We start from the raw sequence: 24,965 nt of genomic DNA on the forward strand, positions 1-24,965 counted from the left end.
TTGGAAAGTTCAACAACAGCTTTTGTGGGAGAGCTTCTTGATCATCTACTAACTCTCTTCCTGTTAATTACGTTTCTATCTTCTATATATCTTGATATCATTTCTGCTTTATTTTTGTTGTATTCTTCATTAGTGATATAATAATGTCAATAGCTCTTATAGCCTCTTCTATCTTTTTCGTCCAGGCTGCTGTTTTAAGTGTAAACAGCTTGAAATACCATGACTCTATTTACCAACAACTCTGAAAGAACTTTAAATTGTGTATGCTTGGTAAAAAATACAACAATGGGTGTTTCATTTCAAACCCTTTGGTTGTTTTGAGTTGGAGTTTGATGTGAATCGCAACTTTAGATGTTGAAATAACAAATGGCAATATTGAGAATGAGAAATTGCTCAAAAATATTGACGAATTAAAGAAAACTTTGCCTTTACTTATGTTGACCAGAACGCAGGAAATGGTAAGTGTCTTCTGCTTTATTTTCGACCTTTCTGTTTAATGCCATCTTTGACCCCCTTTTCCCCCCACATCCTTAGCAGTATGTCACTTGTATGTTGAAGTTATCTGTACATGAAAATATCAAGAGATCACTTAATTCTGAAAAATCATAAATTTCAGTTCGAAGCTCTCATAGTAGTTAAATAATGACAGAAATAATGTCTTGGCTCAATGCTACTAGAATTCTAATTTTTACTTTAGAGGATTGAAATTCAAGCAAGTCAGCGTGTAAATGTTTTAGATGTTCTGCCACCAAAACTAACGTAACAATACAATGCAAAGAACAATCATATCTTGTTCTTTTCACATCTAGTCTTTTAAAGTGGGTCTAAGACATTGAATTTTATCCATTTTGTATTCATCTTTTGAATTTTAGCTTCAAAGATACATTAGCCTTTTCTTATGTGTTGACACTTTAAATACATTACTATGATAACAGTGCATATTACTCTTTCATGATATTACAACAGCACAATTTTTTATTTTTTTTTGGCAAATGATATTTATGAATGCTCCACATGACTCGGACGGCTATCTAATATATCCATCACCATCGAGTTTTTGCCACGTTATCACTTGTAGAAAATTAAAGAATTTCAGAAATAAATAGGCGGTCTTCTTCAATTTCTATTTTATTTTATTTAATTTCAGGCAAACGTGGTTGTATGGCTATAATTACTACATTCACATCAACAATCACTTTATAACTCAAAAGTGATGCTGCTTTTTGCTCTGATTGTCAACGCTCAACTATAAACTGTATTACTCAACAAGAAGTTGTCTGTTCTTATGGAATATTTACTCTTTCTGTTTTTTTTGTCAATTTGACATTCATATATAGCTGTAATATGCGACCACCTTTAGTTTTCCATTTGTGCTATTCAATTTCTTAAGAGCAATTCTCTTGTCACATGAGACATGATTCGTGGTTTTTGCTATGTTTGGATATCCACAATAATGCTGAAATTAGAGCTGAGTTGTTTTTTGAAAAAAGATGACTTATTCACACTCAACATGTAATATGTATTTAATCGTGTATAATCTCTATATATATCGACTAAAAACAGCAAACATTGAATTCGGCAGACTATTTGTGTAAAGATATCTTACTTTAACTTTTGTTAGTTAAAATATTAAAAAATTTCTAATATTTAGTCACATACCGGTGTACATTCGAATCTGTTTATCGATAAATCGAATCGATTATTTGTTATCGGTTTATCGATTTACAGATTTCGATTTCGAAATTTTCCTTATCGAGTTATCGATTTCGATTTCGATTTTGTCCTCTTCGGTTATTGGTTTATCGATAAACCGATAAGATATACTAAAATGACAAAAAAAAAAATTTAATTTTTTTTTTTACCCTTATTCTATAATACCCTTCCCTTTACCCCCTGTCCCTAACCCTATTATTTCTTCTACCACATTTAAGGAATGATCATATTTAAAGCTCAAGGGAATGAAGTTCAAATTAATGAAAAACAGAATTAGCTGTGATGATGTATTTTTTTTTATACCGTTTGAGTGTTAGAAGCATACATTTGATCCCTTACTTTAGTTTCGTTGCATGTGCTTGTTGACACAATTTTTATGTTATAAACGGTATTCGTCTTATTTAAGCTTCTTTTTGTCCATATTAGTTAGGCGTGTTTATAGCGATAATACTTTCCGTGGAATCACGCAAATTTTCTTATTGGAGTGATCGATAACCGAATCGATAAGCCCCAAAAATCGATAAATCGAAATCGAAAAAATCGAAACCTTATTGAAATGATAACGATAAACATATGTACAAATCGATAATTGATAAGTAATTATCGATAAGGGTCAAAATCGAATCGATAAATCGAATGCACACCCCTAATCACATACTTATCTCAAAACTACCACCAACTGTGAGGTATGTAATTTAGTGATGACTTGCAAATTAAAAAAAAAATGCTCCTCTCCTTCCTGTGTCATTCTTATTAATATTGTTATTATTATTATCTTACAAGCAACCCGATTCTGTCATGTGACCAGGAAGTCACGAATTCGAGCTGTTGAAATAACCTCTTACAGAAATACAGGGTAAGATTGCATCCAAGGGTCTGCTCCGATCCCGCGCAGAGCAGGAGCTTAGTGCACCGAGCTAAGAAAAAAGAAAGAAAGAAAAAAGTACATAAAACTTAAACTGATCATATCTGAATGCAGGATTTTGTAAAAGCACAAAGTCCTCTGTAAACTTGGTTTCCAGGTTGCCACGTTCTCTTTGCATCGCAACTACCTTCCTCCCTGCCATATGCATGATATGAAATATAACTGCAGATGCATAACAACAAACAATCATTTACTATGACATTTCCATAAGCTTAATTAATGCACCTAAAATATGTCATTAGAACTGTATGCAAGAAAAAAGAGAAAGAAAAAAACACAAGAACATTCAGCACATTAAAAATTGGTAGGTCTCTCAGCCAAAACCTTAAAAATAATTAAGAACCTTAAACACTTGCATACGTTAATTTGAAGGATATTTAAGTGGTCATAACTCACGAGTCAAGTTTCTAAAAGAGTATAATTTTGCAAATTGCAAATATGTCTATGGCTATGTGGTATCTATAATAAGTCCAAGGTACAACAGTATAGCAAAATGAGAGGCTGGTGAATGCAATAAATTGCTTTAGTTTGTCTAATAAAAAGCTGGATCATAATGATTTTTTACCCGTACCGATCCAAATACTTTTTCAAGAACCTTTTTTTTCAAAACCTCATTAATGGAGACAGTTGAGTGTTGCTGTATAGCCAAGCTTCATAAATTCTTCTACCACCATATCAGTGCTTTTTATTCACATTCAAGATTGAACTCAAAACCAACCACTGGCTTTACTACTTAAGTCTCTTTCTCTTCCCTCATTCTCAGTAACTAAAAAAAAATCATGGATTGGTCCCAAAAGCTTTATTTTACAGCTTTTCTAATTGTTACAGCAGCAGCATTCATTCGTGGAATTCATGGTTATGCAATGGTCTCTGGCACTGTCTTCTGTGACCAATGCAAAGATGGCCAAGTCTCTCTTTTTGATTATCCTCTAAACGGTAACTAAACCTATATTGTGGTAATTCTTTTAATTTCTTTTTGAGTTCACATATGACATTAATTAGAATCAACTTAGTTTTTTGGTATTTTTGCATTTCATCTTCTTGTGCCGAGGGTCTATTGAAAACAACTTCTCTAGCCCCAGGGTAAAGATAAGGTCTGCGTATACACTACCCTCCCAAGACCCACTTGTGGGATTATACTGGTTGTTGTTGTTGTTAGTTTTTGGTATTTCTCGTCCAAATTCCAATGTTTGTCCTGCTTCTTGATATCCTTGAATCTTGATTATAAGGGCAGTACAGGTGCTGGAAAGGGTCGGGCCACATCAAGTCTATTATATGTAGCTTTATCTTATATTTATGAAAAATGTTGTTTTCACGACTTAAATCTGTGGCCTCTTGGTTATATGGTGACAAATATTTCCATTGTGTCAAAGCTCCCTTTTAGTCTTGAATCTTGATTTTACTCGAAAAGAGATTCTGTGATCTAAATGCTTCTTATTACCATTGTTAGTTAAGGTTTTGAGTGCCAAATTTATGTGCAGGAATAAATGTAGCAATGGCATGCCCAGATAACAATGGGCAAATGACAACATGGAGAGAAGAAACAACAAATTGGCTAGGAAACTTTGCCATGAGATTCGATGGTACTCCAGATTTGAGTGGTTGTGTTGCACAGGTTAATATAGACAACTTTTATATTTTGCATAATCTTGAAGAGGAGCCTTTACGTAACTGGTAAAGTTGTTGTTATGTGACCAGGAGGTCACAGGTTCAAGCCGTGGAAACAACCTCTTGTAGAAATGCAGGGTAAGGCTGCATACAATAGACCCTTGTGGTCTGGTCCTTTCTCGGACCCCGCGCATAGCGAGAGCTTAGTGCACCGGGCTGCCCTTTTTTTCTTGAAATGAGATGAGCTTAAATGACTCGACATTGTTGTTGCACAGGTTACGGGTAGTAGTGAGCAAGGGACAAGAGGATGTGGGACAGGAGGAGGTCAAGGGAAATCACCAAGATTAATGTTTAGGATGTTTGATATGGAAATGTACATAGTTGATCCTTTGATTTCTCAGCCAGCAGATCCTATGTCTTTCTGTCCAAAATCTTCTTCATATCCACAACCACAACCACAACCACATCCCAACCCTGTTTCCCCTTCCATACCTCCATTGCCACCACTACCACCTACTCCTCCAATGCCTCACTTACCCCCAATGCCTCCTTTCCCTTATTTGGAAGCCTCAGCTTGCCCACACCAGTAAGTATCTATAATTACATTCGTGGCATTAAAATTCTATACATATGTCAATCTCTTATTGAGGTCTTTGTTTGGTACAGTCAAACAAGTGTTGTTATAGATGACATATATTATATAACATAACATAAAAATCAATTCCACAAAAAACTTAGACTTTTATATAAAGATAATGTTATAGAAAGGTCTGACTGTATAGCAAAAAATATCTTTTGGGAATTTCCTTTTCCATGAAAATGAGTGGTGGTGTTTGGTTTCTAGAAAATATTTTCTTAAAAAAAAGTTCCGCAAAAAGGGAGAAATTAGATGGGAGTCATTTTCAATTACAATTATTTCAATCTTTACTTTATATCACTTAATTTCCAGACATTATTGTAATTAATATTTAGTACTAATAAATTTCAGACGCACCATCAATTTACTAATATTGATATTGATGTTTAGCCTCCAATCGAACACCAGAAAACATTTTTCAGGAAATATATTTCAGCAAATAAGTCATTTCCAGAAAACATTTTTCAGAAAATGATTTCCTTACTACTGAACATAAGCTCACACCCTAAATTAGTACTGCAGCAGTTAGTATCTGACTAACCTACTTCTACTATCTGCTTTCTTTAAAGACCATTCCTTTTGGCTCCTCTTAGGGTCGTTTGGTCGAAAAGAAATTATTTCAGGATTAATTATTTCGAGATTAGTTATTCTACCTTTCTACAAGGATAAAAAAAATACTACAATCGCAGGATAACTAATCTCGGAATTAATTATATTGCAATTTTTTACCAACCAAACATGGCATAAATTCTTCCTAAATTTAGTCCCGGAACTAATTATTCATTATCCCTCATACCAAATGAGCCCTTAATTAGTTAAAAAGGAACTGTTTTTATTGGTTTGTACATATGGACCCTTATTTTGTGCACTTCTGTAACTACTACTTGCTATAAGTTTTTTCCAGTGTCGGTGGATGCTAGTCAAACATGGCTAGGAATACCATTTACGTGTTGAGATCAGAAAAAGAAATTTTGTACGTAAAACAATGGCATCATTTTGTACTGCAGGAACTGGATGATGCCAAAATACAGATGCTACTGGAAAGTAGTGACACCAGATTCAAAAGTAGGAGTTGTATTTGGTCTAATTGCTGCTAGAAAATATGGAACTGATATAACATTATGGGAAGGAATGAAAGGCAGAGGAGAACCTTATAAGACTTTGCTAAGAGAAGGAACAACTGCACTTTTGAATTCTTATAACAGTGTGCAGTTTCCTTATCATCCATTGGGTGTAATTCAGCATATGAATTGGGCATTAATGGGATCTACTCAACATGTTTTGCACACAGCTTTGAATTTTATGAGGGCTAATTCTGGCAATTGGAATGCCACGTGCAAGTTCAATCCTTGCAAGTGATTAATTTGGTTTAATTAATTTGTCTTCCTTGTATACTTTTCTTAATATATAGTTGAGCTAATCACGTTATACTATGTTTAGCTATACTGCACGTTACGTTATTGCTCCATTGCATGGATAAGAATACGACGTTTGGTGTATACTGTTCGTACATTTGCTCTGTATTTCTTACTGTAGTATTTTGGAGTATACCATATTTTAATTTATTGATGTTACTGATTATATTCTTGTGGATGTGCTCTACATTTATCTACCTTGTAAACTCGAAGTGTCAAATGAGCGGGTTGAGCCGATTTGGGCGGGTCAAAATGAGTTGAGTCAATAATAGGGTGGGTCATTTGAACCGCTTAAAAGTTACTTGGGCTAAGATGAGCTAGGTCAAGATAGACTAAAATTTGGGTCATAACCCAACGCGTCCAACTCTTATCAAGCTTCTTAATATGTGTTATTTTCTTATGAATTGTATAGATACTAAATAAGACTTTTTTTCCTTTTGATATGGTCATAACAGATCAACCAAAAAAAATTATTTCTAACATATTATGACAAAGTTACTCATGGATGAATTTGGGCTAAAAATCAGCCAAACTTTAAATGAGTTGAGATCAGTTGGGTCAATATGAGCTAAGTTCAATAAATAGACAGGTCAATAACTAGCCCAATCCCAGCTTTGGGTGGGTTGAACGGGTCATTTGGGCTTACGCAAAATTTGACTGCCCTATTGTAAACTCTTATATTGACTCCGAAATGAGAGTTGATTGCTGGGAGAAATTCAAAAATAGCCAGATTTACAAGTGGTCATTCAAAAATAGCCACAGTTTCAAAAGTAATCGAAATTTAGTCACTTTTCATGTAAAGATAAATTTGAACGAAAACACTTTTCAAAATCCGAAAAATACTCCAGCATAATATACTGGAGTTCCAGCATAAGTATACTGGAACTCCAGCATATTATAATGGAGTTCCAGCATAAATATACTGGAGTTCCAGTATAATATACCGATCCAACATAATATGCTGGAAGTTCATACACAGGTGCTCCAATCTCCAGTATATTATGCTGGAACTTTCCGCGTGTTAGATTTCCAGCATAATATGCTTGAAGTTCATATACAGGTGCAGCGATCTCCAGTATATTATGTTGGACCGGTCTCTGTTGCAGCAAAATAGTGGTTATTTTTCAATGACTTTACAAACGCTGACTATTTTTGAATGACCAGTCCGAAAACTGGCTAGCCCGTGCTATTTTAACTTGATTGCTTCAATGAAAATAAAAAAAAAAACCTTAAAATTATTTTTCATGCCTAAACTCATGGTGAAACTTCATTTTATCCAAATTTTCGAATGATTGTTTTCAAAATCATCATGGTATGATTTTATTTTTTTTTTGTTAGCGGGATTTAACAAACAAAATGAAAACATCATATTCATACTCGTTGTGAGATGATCTTCCTAATCAATTTTACATTTTCGCAAAACATGTAAAGGGACTACATTTTTAGAGGCAAAATAAACTCTGAAAATGGAACAAGTCCGGCACTGGCAGAGAAAGGGAAAAGTGGGTTTATAAACCATTTTGTTATATTTATTTCTTCATTTTAATATCTTAATATTTATCCATGTATCATATAAATAGTAAACATGAAGATGAAAGAATGATTCAACTGTATATATGTTTTGATTGTCTCTTAACTAATTGAGATGAAGATGAAAAAACTGATTAATTAATACTATTATTTTTGGATATCTTTAATTAATGCTAAAAGGTGGATTCAACAATTAAAAATATTAATTAACGACTTGTTTGGAGGGTTATTATGTATCGTTCCATTATGTATCGTATAATATAGTATTGTATTGCACTGTATCGTTTTGATATATATAATGTTTGGATAGATTGTATTGCTTTTCGTCGTTTCATGGTGTGATGCAACAACAATATGAAGAATGAATTTGCAATATTATACAATGAAAAGGTAGAGTAAAGGATAAAATATGATTATTTAATAATAAGGAAGGATAAGATGAGAAAAAAATAAGGGAACTATGCGACCACAATAAATCTGTCGTTCCATAAAGTAATTTTTTTATCGTTATGTAACAACAAATTTAACGATACGATACAATAAGAATTTAAGTAACAATTAAATCAAAGCAAACACGTAACAAACATCCAAACAAGTTTTAAACAAAGGCGGAATCCATGATTTATATTTTATGAGTTCGATATTAGCATTGAACCCATTAATTTTTATAATTTTAAGGAATTTTTACATATAAATTTGTGGGTGAAAAGTTAGGGTTCAATTCGTAGTCAACCATCTACCTCCGCCTCTTGTTGTAAAGTGGACCTGAGGGAATATTTTATTAAGGGGCAAACACTGACAAATAATTTGAAGCAGAAGGAGGAGTATAAGATAATCATCCCCCAAGTCAATCGGCTCTATGCAGTAGCTTCGAAGTTATGCACATGGTACCTTTTGCCCAGAAGAAACGAAAAAAGAAAAAGAAAAGAAATGGAGCTCATATATATCAAAGAACTCGTAATAGTAATACTCATAAGCTCATAGTTCCACTAATTATCTTGAATTACAATCAGAAAAAGTATGGAAGGCGAAATGGCTTTCAAGATTGAAGAAATCACCATTAAGGAAATCCACCAAGCATTTGCACAAAACAAACTTACAGCAAGAAAGCTGGTTGACTTTTACCTTCACCAAATTGAAACCCTAAATCCGCTGCTTCGCGGCATTATCGAGGTTAACCCGGACGCTCAGAATTTAGCTGATGAGGCTGATAAAAAGAGAAGTAGCAGTATCACTAATCAAGGTGGTAATTTTTTAGGGGATTTACATGGAATTCCTGTACTTGTTAAGGACACATTTGGGACAAAAGATAAGTTGAATACTACTGCTGGATCTTATGCTTTGTTAGGATCTGAGGTTCCACGAGATGCTGGAGTAGTGGAGAAGTTGAGGAAAGCAGGCGCTATTATTTTGGGGAAGGCGAGTCTCACTGAATGGTATAAGTTTCGTTCTCTCAGTGGAGTTCCTAATGGTTGGTGTGCTAGATCTGGACAAGGAGTGGTTTGTTACTCTTTGCCCCTTTTATCTTTCTTTATTCAGAAGGTCGAAAGAAATACATATTTGACCAATTTGATGTATATGTTGCTTCTCTGTTTCCATTTATAGAGATTTTACTTGTGAGCTGAGAGATTCATGCCTTGTTCTAGTTTTGTCATTTGATCTTTGTTCCCAGATTATAAGATTAATTTATCAGCTTTCCTTACTATGAAAATAAGAGGGCAACCCGGTGCACTAAGCTCTCGCTATGTGTAGGGTTCGGGAAGCGCCAGACCACAATGATCTATTGTACGCAGCATTACCCTGCATTTCTGCAAGAGGTTGTTTCCACGGCTCGAACCCGTGACCTTCTGGTCACATGGCAACAACTTTACCAGATACGCCAAGGCTCCCCTTCTTCCTTGATATGAAAATAGATACCAAATAAGTGCTAAATGTTGCGGAAGCCAAATGTATATAGTGTGTATGAGTCACAACTACTATACCAAAATTATGTCAGCCACTAAATAATAAATAAGACAACAATAAAAGGAACACCAGAATTTACGAGGTTCGGCTAATTTTGCCTACTTCCTCAGATACAACCAATATTTTATTCCACTCCAAAATACAAGTGAAATAATACTAAAGAGAGAAGATACAAATGCCTTCAGAAGATGAGAAGTCAAATGAGAGGTGTGTCTTAATCCTAAACATTAGGCCTCCTTTTATAGGAAAAAATTCCCATCCAAAATTGTCACCCAAGGACTTTTGACAATTTTAAACAAATCTCCACCTTAGCAAAATTTCACACCTTCAATTTTCTCTCAATAACAAATTTTGATTGTGTCTTCATCTTCAATCTTTAGTGTTCAACAATGTTGATCAAATCCTAACAATGTTGAAACTTGACCGCAGTCACCACTTTTGTCTGCATATCAGCAGGATTCTCCGTAGTATGAATTTTCTTCACCGTGACTCCACCTTCTTCTATGATTTCTCGTACAAAATGATACTGAACATCAATGTGCTTCGTCCTTGCATGATAAACTTGGTTCTTCGCTAATTGAATAGCACTTTGACTATCACAAAAAATTGTGATACTTTTTTGTCCAATACCAAGCTCCTTTAGCAACCTTGAAGCCAAATTGCCTCCTTCACAGCCTCTGTAATAGCCATGTACTCTGCCTCTGTTGTAGACAAAGCAACCGTTGACTGTTAAGTAGACTTCCAACTATCTGGTGCCTTTGCAAAAATAAACACATAACCAGTAGTTGATCTTCGTTTGTCCAGGTCACCCGCAAAATCTGAGTCGCAATATCCAACTGCAGACTGATTGCATTCCTGCTCAAAAACTATCCCAACATCTACAGTATTACGAATATACCGTAGAATCCACTTCACAGCTTGCCAATGCTCCTTTCCTGGGTTATGCATATATCTGCTAATAACTCCAACAACTTGTGAAATGTCAGGTCTCGTACAGACCATTGCATACATCAAGCTACCAACAACATTTGCGTATGGTACCTTTGACATATACTCTCGTTCAGCTTCATCTTTTGGCGACATAGTAGTACTTAGCTTAAAATGGGGAGCAAGTGGAGTACTAACTAGCTTAGTCTTTTCATCTATACCAAAACGTTGTAATACTCTTTTCAAATATTCTTTCTGAGATAAACAGAGTTTCTTTGGACGTCTATCTCTTATTATCTCCATGCCAAGAATTTTCTTTGCCTCACCAGATCCTTCATCTCGAACTCCTTCTTCAGTTGAATCTTCAACTTATCAATTTCTTCCGAATTCTTGGAAGCTATCAACATATCATCAACATATAAGAGAAAATATATAAAGGAACCATCTTTAATCTTGCGCAAATACACACAATGATCGTACTTGCTTCTCTTGTACCTTTGCCGCAACATAAACTTGTCAAATCGTTTGTACCATTGTCTAGAAGATTGTTTCAATCCGTACAACGATTTTTCAAGTTTGCACACCATATTTTCCTTTCCATCAACTTTGAATCCTTCTGGCTGAGTCATGTAGATTTCCTCCTCCAAGTTTCCATGTAAAACCGCAGTTTTTACATCCCTTTGAACTAGTTCCAATCCAACTGTGCTACCAAAGCCAACATAATTCTAATGGAGGAATGTTTTATAACTGGAAAAAACACTTCATTGTAATCAATTCCCTCATTTTGAGCATATCCTTTGGCCACCAATCTTGCTTTGTAGCGAACATCTTTTTGGTTAGGAAATCCTTCTTTCTTTGCAAATACCCATTTGCACCCAATTGCTTTCTTTCCCGGGAGATTGGCTAATCTCCATGTATGATTCTGATGAAGGGACTGTTTTTCATCATTCATGGCAATCCTCCACTTATCTTCTTCTGAACTTTGGACTGTGTCTTTATAAGTTGTAGGAACATCATCAGCTACAATTGAGGCGGCACAAGTAACCGTCTCTATAAGGCGAACATGTTTTGTTATTGTCCTTTTTGGCCTGCTGGTTGCTATTGATTCAAGTTGCTGTTGAGGTTCCTGAGTTGGAATCTCCCTCTCTACTGGCTCTTCTTCCAGAGGATAATCTTCATTTGTTACCTCATCTGCTTCTTGTGTAGGAAAAATAAATTTTCCCTCAAACTCCACCTGCTTAGAAGCACCCTCATTTTGTTTGGTATCTTCTGTTACCTTATTTACCATAGCAGATTCATCAAAGGTAACATCCGTGCTGAATATTACTTTCTTTGTCATAGGACTCCAGAAGTAATCCTCGTAAAAATAGCCTTCTTTGCCCTTGGATCCAATTTTGACTCTGTCACATGATAATATGCAATTGAGCCAAACACGTGCAAAAAGTCATAATCTACAGCAGGCTTTCCATACCATTTTTCAAATGGTGTCTTGCCGTCAGTAGCAGCAGATGGTAGACGATTAATGAGGTGGCATGCATATGATATTGCCTCAGCCCAAGCTAGCATTGGACAACATGCACCGTACTTTCTCCAGTAAGGTCCGGTTCATACGTTCTGCCACTCCATTCTGTTATGGTGTATGTCTGATAGTGAAGTGTCGGACGATGCCATCATTTTCACAAACCTTATTGAAATGATCATTTTCGTATTCACCTCCATTGTTTGTGCGAATACACTTGATCCTCATGCCTGTTTGATTGTCCACCATTGTTTTCCATTTGAGAAAAATTCCCAACATTTCATCTTTCCTCTTCATTGTATACACCCACACTCTTCGGGAAAAATCATCAACAAATGTTACAAAATAGTGCTTCCCACCCAATGAAGGTGTTTTGGAAGGACCCCAAACATCAGAGTGTACATAATCCAAAATACCGTTAGTATTATGGATCGCTGTACCAAATTTAACCCTTGTCTGTTTCCCTTTTGACATAATGCTCACAAAACTCCAAGTTGCAAGTCTTTACTCCTTTTTAACAATCCTTGATCTGATAGAGTTTTCAGGGATTTTCCTCCAGCATGCCCTAAACGCATGTGCTATAGCCTGGCTGCTTCTGCCTCTTTGTCGTCACTGGATGTCACTGTCGCTGTCCCAATAATTGTACTACTACGATAGCGGTACATATTATTGTTCTTACGATTGGCCTTCATTACCACTAGTGCACCAGAGCATATTCTCATCACTTTATTTTCTGCAATGATTTTGAACCCTTTTGATTCTAGAGCTCCCACAAAGATAGATTCTTTTTCAAACCCGGTACATATCGAACATCTGTTAATGTTCTGATCATTCCATCATGGTTCCTTAATCGTATTGAACCAATGCCATATGAGGTAAGAGGGTTGTTGTGTGCTGTGTGGATGACTCCATATTCTCCTTCTTGAAAATTCACGAACCAGTCCCTGTTGGGACACATATGATAACTACAAACCGAGTCCATCAACCATATGTCTGATGATGTTGACGACTCTGTTGTAACTAATGAGAAGTCTGAATCATCACAATCAGCTACATTTGAATCCATAATGGCCTTTCCATTGTTATGTTTGGCTTTATTTTCAACTTCGGAAAGTCTTTCTTCCAGTGCCTCTTTTCTCGACAAAAAACTCATTCATCTTTGCTGGATCTAGATCTTGACTTGGATCTTCCCTTCTTTATCCTCGTTTGATTTTGAGGACGACCCCTCACAACCAGTGCTTTTCCTTCTCCGCCCTTTTGTTTTTCTCCCTTTCTTTGTTCATAGCTGTACAAGGCCGAACAAACTTCGCTGAGAGAAACTTCGTCATTTTCATGGAGTAGAGTAGTTTCAAGATGCTCGTACTCATCAGGAAGTGACCCCAACAATATCAAGGCCAAGTCACCATCATCAAAAGTTGCATCCATATTTTGCAAATCTGTGACCAACTTATTGAAACTGGTGACATGTTCATTCATTGTGGTACCAGGAACATAGGTGAAGCGAAACAGTTTTTTCTTCATGTACAATTTATTTTGACTATTTTTCTTCAAAAATATATCCTCCAGTGCTTTCCATAATTTACTTGCAGAAGTTTCCTTTGTGTATGGATATTTCTGCTCTCTAGCAAGGTAGGATCGAATGGTACCGTAAGTAATACGGTTGATAATTTTCTAATCTTCTTTTCCAATAACATCTGGTTTCTTTTCTTCAATGGCAAGATCTAACCCTTGTTGAAAAAGGACATCTAGAACCTCGTCTTGCCACATCCCAAAATGTCTTGACCCGTCAAAAATTTCTATCGCAAATTTTGCATTTGACACAATTCTTGTCATAAATGAAGATGGCAACGATGACGTATTATTGACACTTGATGTAGATTCTTCTTGTTTATTGTCTCCCATTTTTGTCACAAATATTATTTAATAGCGACACAAATCAAGATTATTTCCTTTCTGGTGTGGAAGATCAGACTAAGCTGCAACCAAAGAGCATATTCAGTCAGAACCTTGGCTCAGTTACCAAGATAAATCTTTTCTGATGTAGAAGATCAGACGATGCTGCAACCACAGAGCATACTTAGACAATACCTTGGTTCCGATACCAATTGTTGCGAAAGCCAAATGTATATAGTGTGAATGAGTCACAACTACTATACCAAAATTATGGCAGTCCCTAAATAATAAATAAGACAATAAGACAACAATAAAAGGAACACCAGAATTTACGAGGTTCGGCTAATTTTGCCTACTTCCTCGGATACAACCAATATTTTATTCCACTCCAAAATGCAAGTGAAATAATACTAAAGAGAGAAGATACAAATGTCTTAAGAAGATGAGAAGGCAAATTGTCACCCACCGATGTGGGACTTTTGACAATTTCAACACTAAACACCGTGCTGCTCTACATTTTACCTTGCCTGTTGCTGTACGCAAGCAGACTGTCAATATAATTTAACCTGTGATGGCAAGTTAGTTATTACAAATTAATGTTTATCACAGAGATTTACTTGTAATGACCTTATATGTGACCTGACTGTATGATTTTTTTTGTACTGTCAGTGTTAGTGCACATAACATAAACTCTTTGGTCATTTGTGTCACATATTCCTTACAATTAAACAAACAAGAAAGCAACAATTGTTTTAAAAAAGGGAGACGGAGAGAGAAGTTACAGTTCTGAATGCGGATGACGACTATATTTTGTGATAGATTGCAATTTGCGCAGATTACCAGCATAGGATGTGGCATATGGATGATGCAATAGAGCTATTTGTTTGGATAACAATTCATGCTTCGAAATTTCTTATCTTGTACAAGCTTACTGGGACCAAGTTAGTTATTACAAATTAATGTTTATCACAGAGATTTACTTGTAATGACCTTATATGTGACCTGACTGAATGATTTTTTTTGTACTGTTAGTGTTAGTGCACATAACTTAAACTCTTTGGTCATTTGTGTCACATATTCCTTGCAATTAAACAAAGACGGAGAGAGAAGTTACAGTTCTGAAAGTGGATGACGACTATATTCTGTGATAAATTGCAATTTGCGCAGAGTACCAGCATATAATGTGGCATATGGATGATGCAATAGAGCTATTTGTTTGGATAATAATTCATGCTTCAAAATTTCTTATCTTGTACAGATTTGAATAAATCTTATTTGTAGAGCTAGAAAGAGTATTATATTATCATGTACAAGCTTACTGGGACCAAGTGTCAAATTTTTAACATTATAAACATTACTTTTACCTTTTTATATAATGTAGAATCCTTATTGCCCGTCTGGATCCCCATGTGGGTCGAGTAGTGGCTGTGCAATATCTGTTGCTGCAAATATGGCGGCAGTCTCTCTAGGGACTGAGACTCACTGCTCCATCATCTGTCCAGCAGATCACAATTCAGTTGTAGGGCTGAAACCTACGGTTGGGCTCACAAGTCGGGCTGGGATCATACCAATGACATCCCTCTGGGACACTATTGGGTGAGTGTATTTTTGTTAGTGTTTTTCAATTAAATTGATTATTACTGAACACAAGTTAAAGAAGAAGTTGTGTTACTGTCTCAGTGATGTTGACAATGATGTTAAAGAAGCAGACTTAAATAGAGGTTCTTTATCAGAAGAAGTGCTTTCAAGTTTCTCGTGAGCTAACAGAAGATCACAGCAGCAAGTTATATAAAAAAAAGTATTTTATTGATCTGATGCTACTTGTAATCTAGTTTGATATAAATGTAGATTTAGCTCAACCTAATTTAATTTGTAGCATTTGTTTTCTAAAGGTTGGGTGTTAATCAGGATTCCACTTAATCTTCGTGGCAAATATTTGGTTTAAGATTATTTTTTAGAAACTTACATGCTGATATTTTAGCAATGTGAATCAGACCTCCATAAAACATAAATATGTATATATATTTTTTTGCTTTTCAGGCCTATATGCAGGAATGTCACTGATGCAGTTTACCTGCTTGATGTAATTGTTGGAGTGGATCCAAGAGACGAAGTCACCAGGGAAGCAGCTAAATATATTCCTGAGGGTGGCTATAAGCAGTTTCTCAGGGAAGATGGTCTGAAAAGGAAGCGGATAGGCATTGTCAGACATCCATTTGTGGAAATGATACATGGAGAAATTGAAAAATCAGCTTTTGAGCATCACCTGGATTTACTAAGGTATGAAGCTTTGTAACCTCAAGTCACATTTTATCTTCAAAAATTGCAAATGAAAAATAAGAAGGCATGACTTGCTTTCCTGGTTATAGAACACTTGTAGTTATCTGATGGACCTTATGATGCTTTGTTATTTTTGGTGGACCTTATGTTGGAATTTAAGACAACAAGGAGCAACTCTGGTAGACAACCTGAGCATGGTGAAGAGATTATGGATCCAAATCACAGCGGTGAAGCATTGGTGATGATGGTTGAATTCAAGACGGCAATCAATGCATACCTGAAAGAGTTGATCACTTCACCTGTCAGGTCATTGGCTGACATTATCGCTTTTAATGAGCGCAACTCTGAGTTGGTACGTAAAATTGCTTTGCTGTAAAGATCATTATGCATTAAGTAAAACCAACATGAAGTAATATCAAGAACCAGAAACAGTATCTCATTTCTGCCTTAGACTAGTTTTGATTAAGTAGAACATCCTCTGTCCATGTGAGGAAATACCAAAACGGCGAATTTTTTTAGCATTGTGTCAAAATTAGTACATAGGGTAGTCTAGCTCATCTACTCGAAGGCTAAGATAGTTTCAAACACAGTCAAGACAGTTCCCTTACTTCCTAGACGGGGTGCAATTCACTCAACAAATGAAATGGCTATATGTGTCATAAAGTTGATGTCTAAGACCCCAACCTTTTGATACTTTTGGGAGCTTTGGGTGTAAAAGGCAATAGCTTTTCCCTGCCCTGTGACATGGAGGTGGAATAAAAATAGTGGCTTGATTTTTGAGCTGTATATACTTTTATCTATGTAATTTGAAAATATCCAATGGACATTTTTACTACAGGAGAAACATACCGAGTATGACCAACATACCTTTATAGCAGCCGAGAAGACTGACGGATACGGGGAGGAAGAGAAGAAAATTGTGGAGAAATTGCGTAAATTTTCACGAAATGGATTTGAGAAAATGATGAAGGACTATGAGCTAGACGCAATGGTCGCGCCTGGTTCACGTGCCTCCCCTGTTTTTGCAATAGGATGCTACCCAGCAATAACCGTGCCAGCCGGCTATGAAAGTGATGGCATGCCCTTTGGAATCTGTTTTGGAGGGTTGAAGGGTACTGAACCAAAGCTAATCGAAGTTGAACAATCTAGCAAAGTTCGGCGACCTCCTTCCGTAGTTTAATGTGAAGGAAGCAAAGCAACTGTTTCACATTGATATTGTTTGCCCTGAAAAATAGAGAAGATTTTGAATCAAAGAAAGTAAAGAACATTGCTTACTGCTGCATGTGCATCTAATGGTGCATTGTACCATGTTATTTGCTTGCTATTTTTTGAAATCCTTTGAATTTGTCTAACTTTGACCAGTTAAGCTTAAAAGAAATTCTTTTCTAGTTATGTAGGGATGGTAATGCAAGGGTTGTTTATGAAGTAATATAGAGATTGGTATATAGTGAATAATTATGTAGGGATTGTGAATTTGTGATATGTGAATTACTTATTTTACCCGTTCTGTATTACGACTAGATTCCATTGTCTATTTTAGAATACTAGCAGCCTAGCTATATGATGTTGCCGCTTATAAAGCTGTCTTATTATTAGCTTAAGTAGGTTGGATGTTAATAACTGAATTATCCTATTGTTGAATAACTCAACAAGGATAAGGCACAGGATCTAAGTCGATCAAACAGATATCTTACATTGAAAATTCCTTAAAATTCAATACTGCCGAATGCTGCCGGCAGACGTACCGTGACAAGAATTAAATATCTTGGCACTCTATAAATATTTATTTTTCGATTAATCCCTGACATCATTCAAGAATTGTTTATTTTCCAATTCACTCGTATCAAAATAGAAAAGTCACTGAATCATCAAAAATTTGGAGAGTGAAGTGCAGTTACATCCATCTTTTAGGGATATGCTGCATCTTGGCTAAAATTAGCACTATGAACGTTTATTCCTTGTTTGCATTTCTTATTCTAACGGCATTATCTCTTTTGGGATGGTCGCAAATTGATATCTGCCATGCATTCTCGATCAAAGAAGCTAGCATTACTGATCTTCAGCTTGCTTTTAGCCAAAACCATCTAACGTCGAGGCAGCTGGTCGAGTTCTACATAGGAGAAATTTCACGCCTTAATCCAGTTCTTAAAGCTGTTATAGAGGTAATGTGAAAAAGTATTACCAAGTTCAAACTGCTAAAAAAATACACAATTATTTATTTAATAGTATCTTCTACAGATAAATCCTGACGCACTCTTGGAAGCTGAGAAGGCCGACAATGAGAGGAACGAGGCAATTACGAAGTCATGTTCTTTATCCATGTTGCATGGTATTCCAATACTTCTTAAGGATAATATAGCAACAAAAGATAAGCTTAACACAACTGCTGGATCTTTTTCATTACTGGGATCAGTGGTGCCACGGGACGCAGGTGTAGTGACAAAGCTGAGAAAATCAGGGGCAATTGTACTAGGCAAAGCTAGCCTTAGTGAGTGGGCTCATTCTAGGGCGCTAACGGCACCCAATGGCTGGAGTCCCAGAGGTGGACAAGGAAAGGCAAGTTATGCATGTATTTAGCTACTACTTTAGCACATTTTAATAGGAACATTGACGTAACTGGTAAAGTTGTTGTCATGTGACCAGGAGGTCACGGGTTCGAGCAGTGGAAACAGCCTCTTGCAAAAATATAGGGTAAGGCTGCGTACAATAGACCCTTGTGGTTCGGCCCTTCCCCGAACCCCGCGCATAGCGGTAGTTTAGTGACCCGGGCTGCCCTTTTACTGCTACTAGTATCTAGCTACTACTTTAGCACATTTTAATAGCTACTTCAATTTGCAACCTAAGTTACTATGCCAAACCAGTTATATGTGCGCAACTCCTATGCAGAATCCTTATGTTCTCTCAGCAGACCCTTGTGGCTCCAGTAGCGGATCAGCAATATCAGTGGCAGCAAACATGGTATCTGTATCAATAGGGACAGAAACCCGTGGTTCCATTTTATGCCCCGCCAGCTCTAATGCAGTTGTAGGCATCAAACCAACCGTTGGTCTCACTAGCCGAGCTGGGGTCATCCCAGTTACTCCCAGACAAGACTCCATTGGGTAGATCACATCTAAGTTCATATCCATTTGATTTAATAATTCTTAATTATACCAATACTAACTTGTCTTATGCTTTGGTTAGACAGGCCAATTGCTAGAACTGTAGCGGATTCTGTTCATGTTCTTGATGTTATTGTAGGCTTTGACCACAATGATGCAGCTGCAACTCGTGCAGCAGAAAAATTAATCCCTCCTGGTGGTTATACTCGATTTCTGAAAGTAGATGGCCTCAAGGGCAAGAGATTGGGAATAGTGAGGGAACCATTCTTCAATTTCACAGATAATCCTGCTTTGGCTCAAGCTTTTGAGAAACATCTCCAAACACTCAGGTACTTTGTTGTTGCTGAAAGACATCATTTTAGGAGTTCCTAATTTCTCATGCGAGTTAAATTTCTATACACTAAGTGTAAGAAAATTAATTCACTGAAAAAATAACTACATGTAACTGTTCCTAATAAGTGAAACTAATTTCTTGGGACATAAGACATGGAACCAACTACAACAGGTTAAACTAGAGTGAAAATTATTTACACCATCAATCTATAGAAATTGAATTATCTTTAGTATCTAATTTGGAAGCAATAATCATGTCTTCCAAGGGGGCAGGTGGTACACTAAGCTCCCGTTATGCGCGGTGTCTGAAGAAGGGCCGGACCACAAGGGTCTATTATATGCAGTCTTACCCTGCATTTCGGCAAGATGTTGTTTTCATGGCTTAAACCCATGACCTCCTGGTCACATGACAACAACTTTACCAGTTACGTCAAGGCTTCCCCTCAATAATCATGTCTTCCAAGGAAACATAAAAATAATCCTTCTTTTATGATGTTTTCCTCAAATGCAGGCTACAAGGTGCAGTCTTGATAGATAATGTGAACATAGCGAACATTGAGACAATTTTAGACTTTAATCTGAGCGGTGAAGCATCAGCAGTATTGGCTGAAATGAAGATAGCCTTAAATGCTTATCTACAAGAGCTAGTTGATTCCCCTGTTCGATCTTTAGCAGATATAATAATCTTCAATCAAAACAATTCTGAACTGGTACGTTATCCATGATCAAATAATCTACAAGATTCAATTTATATCACCTTAGCAACTAATTTAACTTAATTTATTTCAGGAAATGCTCAAGGAATTTGGTCAAGATATATTTTTGGCAGCTGAAGCAACAAATGGAATTGGGGAAACAGAATTGAAAGCTTTGAGGAATTTATCAAGATTAACAAGAGATGGATTCCAAAAGTTGATGAAAAAGTATAAGTTGGATGCATTGGTAACTGCTGATTCTGGTGTTGCTGCTGTTGTTGCAATTGGTGGATTTCCAGCAATTAGTGTGCCTGCTGCATATGACAAAGGGGTGCCTATTGGCATTTGTTTTAGTGGGTTGAAAGGGTCTGAGCCTAAATTAATTGAAATTGCCTACGGCTTTGAGCAAGCAACCCTGGTTAGAAAACCTCCTACATTTTTACCCTGATTTATTATGACAGCATCTAAATAAAAATGAAAACTTACCTTTTCTATTTTTTGGAGAACGCAATGGAGACCTCCTACCTCCTCACATTCACAACATAGGGGTAAGGTCTTGCGTATACACCCAAACCCTACGATATAAAATAATACTGAATATGTTATTGTTATTGTTGTTGGAGAACGCAATGAAGACCCATAATAAATACTTACATTTTAGCTGCCGTGGTTACTAAAAAATAATTGAATTAAAATACTTGTCATTTTTGGAAATCAAGATACAATTAATTACTTTCTTCCCAATTTAGTATTAGTTGTTTTTTTTAGGAAAAAATATTGACTACATACCATAATAAACCATCTCTTAATAATAATTTAAGAGACGTGTAAAATAGAAACATAACAGCTAAAATGTGGAAGAATATACATTGACTATTCTATCATGTTACGCAAGGATTAAACCCATAATCGTGGTAGGGGCAGATTTATAGGCAAATATATGAGGCAAGTGAACTCATGATCTCTCCACCAAACAGGTATTTTATGTACATATTTGTTTTTAGAATTGGTCTAATATTATTTGTTGCACCTATGCTCCAAAGAGGCAAAATAGAGCACTTGATTGAATGTTGAGTTATTTACCTAGAATAGCAGAGATCAAATATTACTTAAATACTTTTTTTCTCTCCTTTCTTTAATGATGCACCCATGTTATAAAAATTCTAAATCCGCCTGTCTTAGGGTTATGGTATTGAAGCCTTAGCCTTGATCATCAGGCCTAAGCATCTTGGCAAAAGCTTTCGAACTTTCAAGATAAATAGTTTATTCACATGTATGTTGCCAAAACGAGAAATCATGACAAAAGATATTCACACTAAAAACAAAACATAAATGTATACAGATGTCTATACATCTTTCATTTATAAATATGATTTTTAATCATATTAGGTACGTTGCGTTGCGTACCTAATATAATTATGATTTTTATAATTATGATTTTTGAATTAGAAAAGTGAAAAAAATTAGGTACGTTGATCAACTAAATTATGTATTTGCGTTGCGTCCGAAGTTGGAACTCTTGAAAATATTGTCAAACTCCATAACTACGTGAGATTCTCGTGGTTGGTGTATCATTTTGATGACTGATGTACTAAATACCGACACTTACCAACTCTTCCTCGTCAAAATTTTCAAACCAGACCTCTCAAACCCAGCACCTATCTATCATGATTTCAGTATGGAAGGTGTATACGGGTAAAATCCGAAACAATGCTTACCCGATTTCCCGATGAGGAAGACGGAAGAAGGTTACGGACATACAAAGTTGAAATCGAGGTTGGGAGCCTTTCATGTCGAGGTCTATAACAGGTGTATGATGTGCTTATCGTCGGGCATGATGAAGCAACACTCCCGGCAGGGACGGATTTAGGGTGGCGGAAGGGTGTTCACCCGAACCCCTTTCGTCGAAAAATTATACGGTATATCTAAGATAAAATCTGTCTTTTACCTCTATATATTATGTTTTGAATTCATTTGACATAGCCTATAAGAATAGCTTAGTGGTGAAGGGGTTTAAAACATTTGTAAGGTCATTGGTTTTATTCCCACTAGTTACAACATTTTTAACTTTTTCCTTTTTGAACCCCTTGGCGGTAATCCTGCCTCCGCCACTGCTCCCCGGGCCTAAAAACGAGCTCCAAGACCTTGGAAATATGGCAAACGGTTGCGCATGACTAACAGAGTGTCGTGATATCCGTACTCAACCGGATATCACGGCGCAGATCTCGCCCGATACGGATAAGTAATTGGCGAGAAAGGAAGTTCTTTTTACCCTTTTTAGAATTGTACTAAGGATGAAACCCTCCTACTATACAAAGGGGAAACTCTTTTTTAAGAAGACACATTGTAACGCGCGAATTAAGGCAATACAAATTCATTTTTATGCTTTTTAGCTATTGCAAAGTTCTTACTTTACTGTCTGTTTTTCATTCACAATTAGTTTCGAACCAAGGTTCGATCGAAAGCAAAACTACTGTTCAATTTAAGTTCGAGTTGGGCCTTAACATTATAATTGGTTTGATCATTCATTTTGTCTTTAACTCGTTTATTTATTATTGATTATTTGTGTTGAATCTATCCACATATTTTTAAAACCGTGTACAAATTTAATTGTTATCGGGTTTAAGGGCAAACAGAAGGTGATAGAGAAAAAGAACCAAATCAAAAAAAAAAAAAAAATTCTTGGCCAAAAATATAAGACAAAAAGTTGAAGCAACAAAAGCAACCAAATCTTATTAGTCCAGAAATTTCAAATAATGTGACTTTGGCGCCAAAGAGATACGGAAACACTCATTATAACAACGGACAAGTTAAGTACAATTTTGGATGTAAATCCTATTTAATTAAATTTCTAACAACAATTTTCTCCATCCCACCTGCTCCTAGTATCTTTTTTTCTCCTCACCTGCTCCTAGTATACTTGACAAAACTTGGCTCATATATTTAAAACTTTGAAATATATAGGATTTGAAAAATATTTTTGTCGATTTTTGTGTTGGCAAACCAATGCATGACTAAAGATGCTAAAACTTCTAGAATCCTAACTTGACTTTATGCTCAATATATGGAATTTTTTTGTTTGTTTTTTGTTCTTTCTCAAGAGTTCAATAAAGGTTCTAACCTTTAAGTGGGACCAGATTAGTTAGCAATGTAGTTTGCTTGATTTATTTAAAAGTCAAAAAAGGCTTTTAATTTATAACTAATCTCCCAACCCTTCTTATAAAAAGCACTATCCCCTCAACATATCCTAGTTGATTTTTGTGTTGCACACAAGTACTTAGCAAGCCAATAGCTCAATTTTTGATCTTGCCCTTTTGTACCTTTTTTGTTCTTCTTTATTCTTCGATCTCGTTTTTCGAACCTGTCTGTCCAAAATGGCCACCGGCTCCTCATCATAAGTCAGATCTTCGCCGTCCTCTTGTAATTGATTTTTTGATTTCTGTTACGCTTATTCATCCATAAAATTGACATCTAGCAAGTAATTGGGCCATGGAAAGGGTTGCTCTACTTGTCATATTGTTAGTGATAATATTTGGATGGGCTGAAGGACAAGACCAAGAGTCATGGGCCAAGAGGGTAGAATCAGGCAAAGAAGTAGTAACAACTCTTCAATTCTATTTTCATGATAAACTCAGTGGATCCAATCCAAGTGCAGTCAGGATAGCCCAAGCAGCTGAGACCAACAATTCGGCTACAATATTTGGGGCTTTACTTATGATTGATGATCCACTTACTATTGGACCAGACCCAACTTCAAAGTTATTGGGCCGAGCCCGTGGTCTTTACGGGTCAGCTGGTCAAACTGATTTGGGCCTTATCATGGTGCTCAACTATGGGTTCACAGATGGTATTTACCAAGGTAGTTCGTTTAGCCTGCTAAGCTTGAACCCGGCAATGAACCCGGTTCGTGAAATGGCTATTGTTGGTGGGACCGGTCTATTCCGGTTGGCTCGTGGGTATGCTATTGCTCAAACCTATTCGGCGAATCCTAATGGTGATGCTATTGTTGGCTATAATGTTACCATTGTCACATATATTTGATCTCTTTTTGTTTTTCTTATAGATGCAACTAGTCTGTATGCATTTAGTCTAGTTCTTAAATTTTTTCTTGCCTAATTTTGCCTTTTTGGAATGAGATTGATGTGTGAGCAATAAAGAAATTGAAGTACTTGAACAAAAATAACCGAACCAATAATTTCTTAAAGTATATGATTGATGCACAGCGACAGCGTCTTAGTTGAAGCTGGTCAACTACTTCTGGACTTTTTATTAAAGGGTAGGTAAAAATAGATGGAGTTGAAAAAAGAAGAAAAAGACAATTATTAATTTGTAAAAGAAAACTCGATGTCAATGTTGAGGTGCTTACCCCCTTTAACATTTTTATCTGTCGGACTCTAAACAATACTTCAGTATTTGCAAATATT

At 36.1% G+C, this 24,965-nt stretch overlaps 3 protein-coding genes and 1 pseudogene across 3 annotated transcripts; all 4 read left to right on the plus strand.

The window, feature by feature from the left end:
- The first annotated feature begins 3,318 nt into the window (after positions 1 to 3,318).
- Positions 3,319 to 6,464, plus strand: LOC107776590 (uncharacterized). Its single transcript, XM_016596504.2, has 4 exons — positions 3,319 to 3,574; positions 4,120 to 4,253; positions 4,522 to 4,832; positions 5,891 to 6,464. The coding sequence occupies exons 1-4, from the start codon at positions 3,418 to 3,420 to the stop codon at positions 6,240 to 6,242; spliced, it is 954 nt and encodes a 317-aa protein (XP_016451990.1). The 5' UTR covers positions 3,319 to 3,417; the 3' UTR covers positions 6,243 to 6,464.
- A 2,074-nt stretch (positions 6,465 to 8,538) lies between these two features.
- Positions 8,539 to 17,923, plus strand: LOC107776591 (putative amidase At4g34880; annotated as a pseudogene).
- A 116-nt stretch (positions 17,924 to 18,039) lies between these two features.
- On the plus strand, positions 18,040 to 21,033 carry LOC107776593 (putative amidase At4g34880). The gene is made up of 6 exons (XM_016596505.2): positions 18,040 to 18,574; positions 18,651 to 18,968; positions 19,299 to 19,513; positions 19,600 to 19,842; positions 20,358 to 20,556; positions 20,636 to 21,033. The coding sequence occupies exons 1-6, from the start codon at positions 18,356 to 18,358 to the stop codon at positions 20,987 to 20,989; spliced, it is 1,548 nt and encodes a 515-aa protein (XP_016451991.1). The 5' UTR covers positions 18,040 to 18,355; the 3' UTR covers positions 20,990 to 21,033.
- Positions 21,034 to 23,768: 2,735 nt separating this feature from the next.
- Positions 23,769 to 24,603, plus strand: LOC107776594 (dirigent protein 23-like). The gene has a single exon (XM_016596506.2). It carries the CDS (start codon positions 24,031 to 24,033, stop codon positions 24,580 to 24,582), a length of 552 nt encoding a protein of 183 aa, XP_016451992.1. The 5' UTR covers positions 23,769 to 24,030; the 3' UTR covers positions 24,583 to 24,603.
- Positions 24,604 to 24,965: the final 362 nt, after the last annotated feature.

This window comes from Nicotiana tabacum, chromosome 7, assembly GCF_000715075.1.
Source record: "Nicotiana tabacum cultivar K326 chromosome 7, ASM71507v2, whole genome shotgun sequence".
Taxonomy (NCBI): domain Eukaryota; kingdom Viridiplantae; phylum Streptophyta; class Magnoliopsida; order Solanales; family Solanaceae; genus Nicotiana; species Nicotiana tabacum.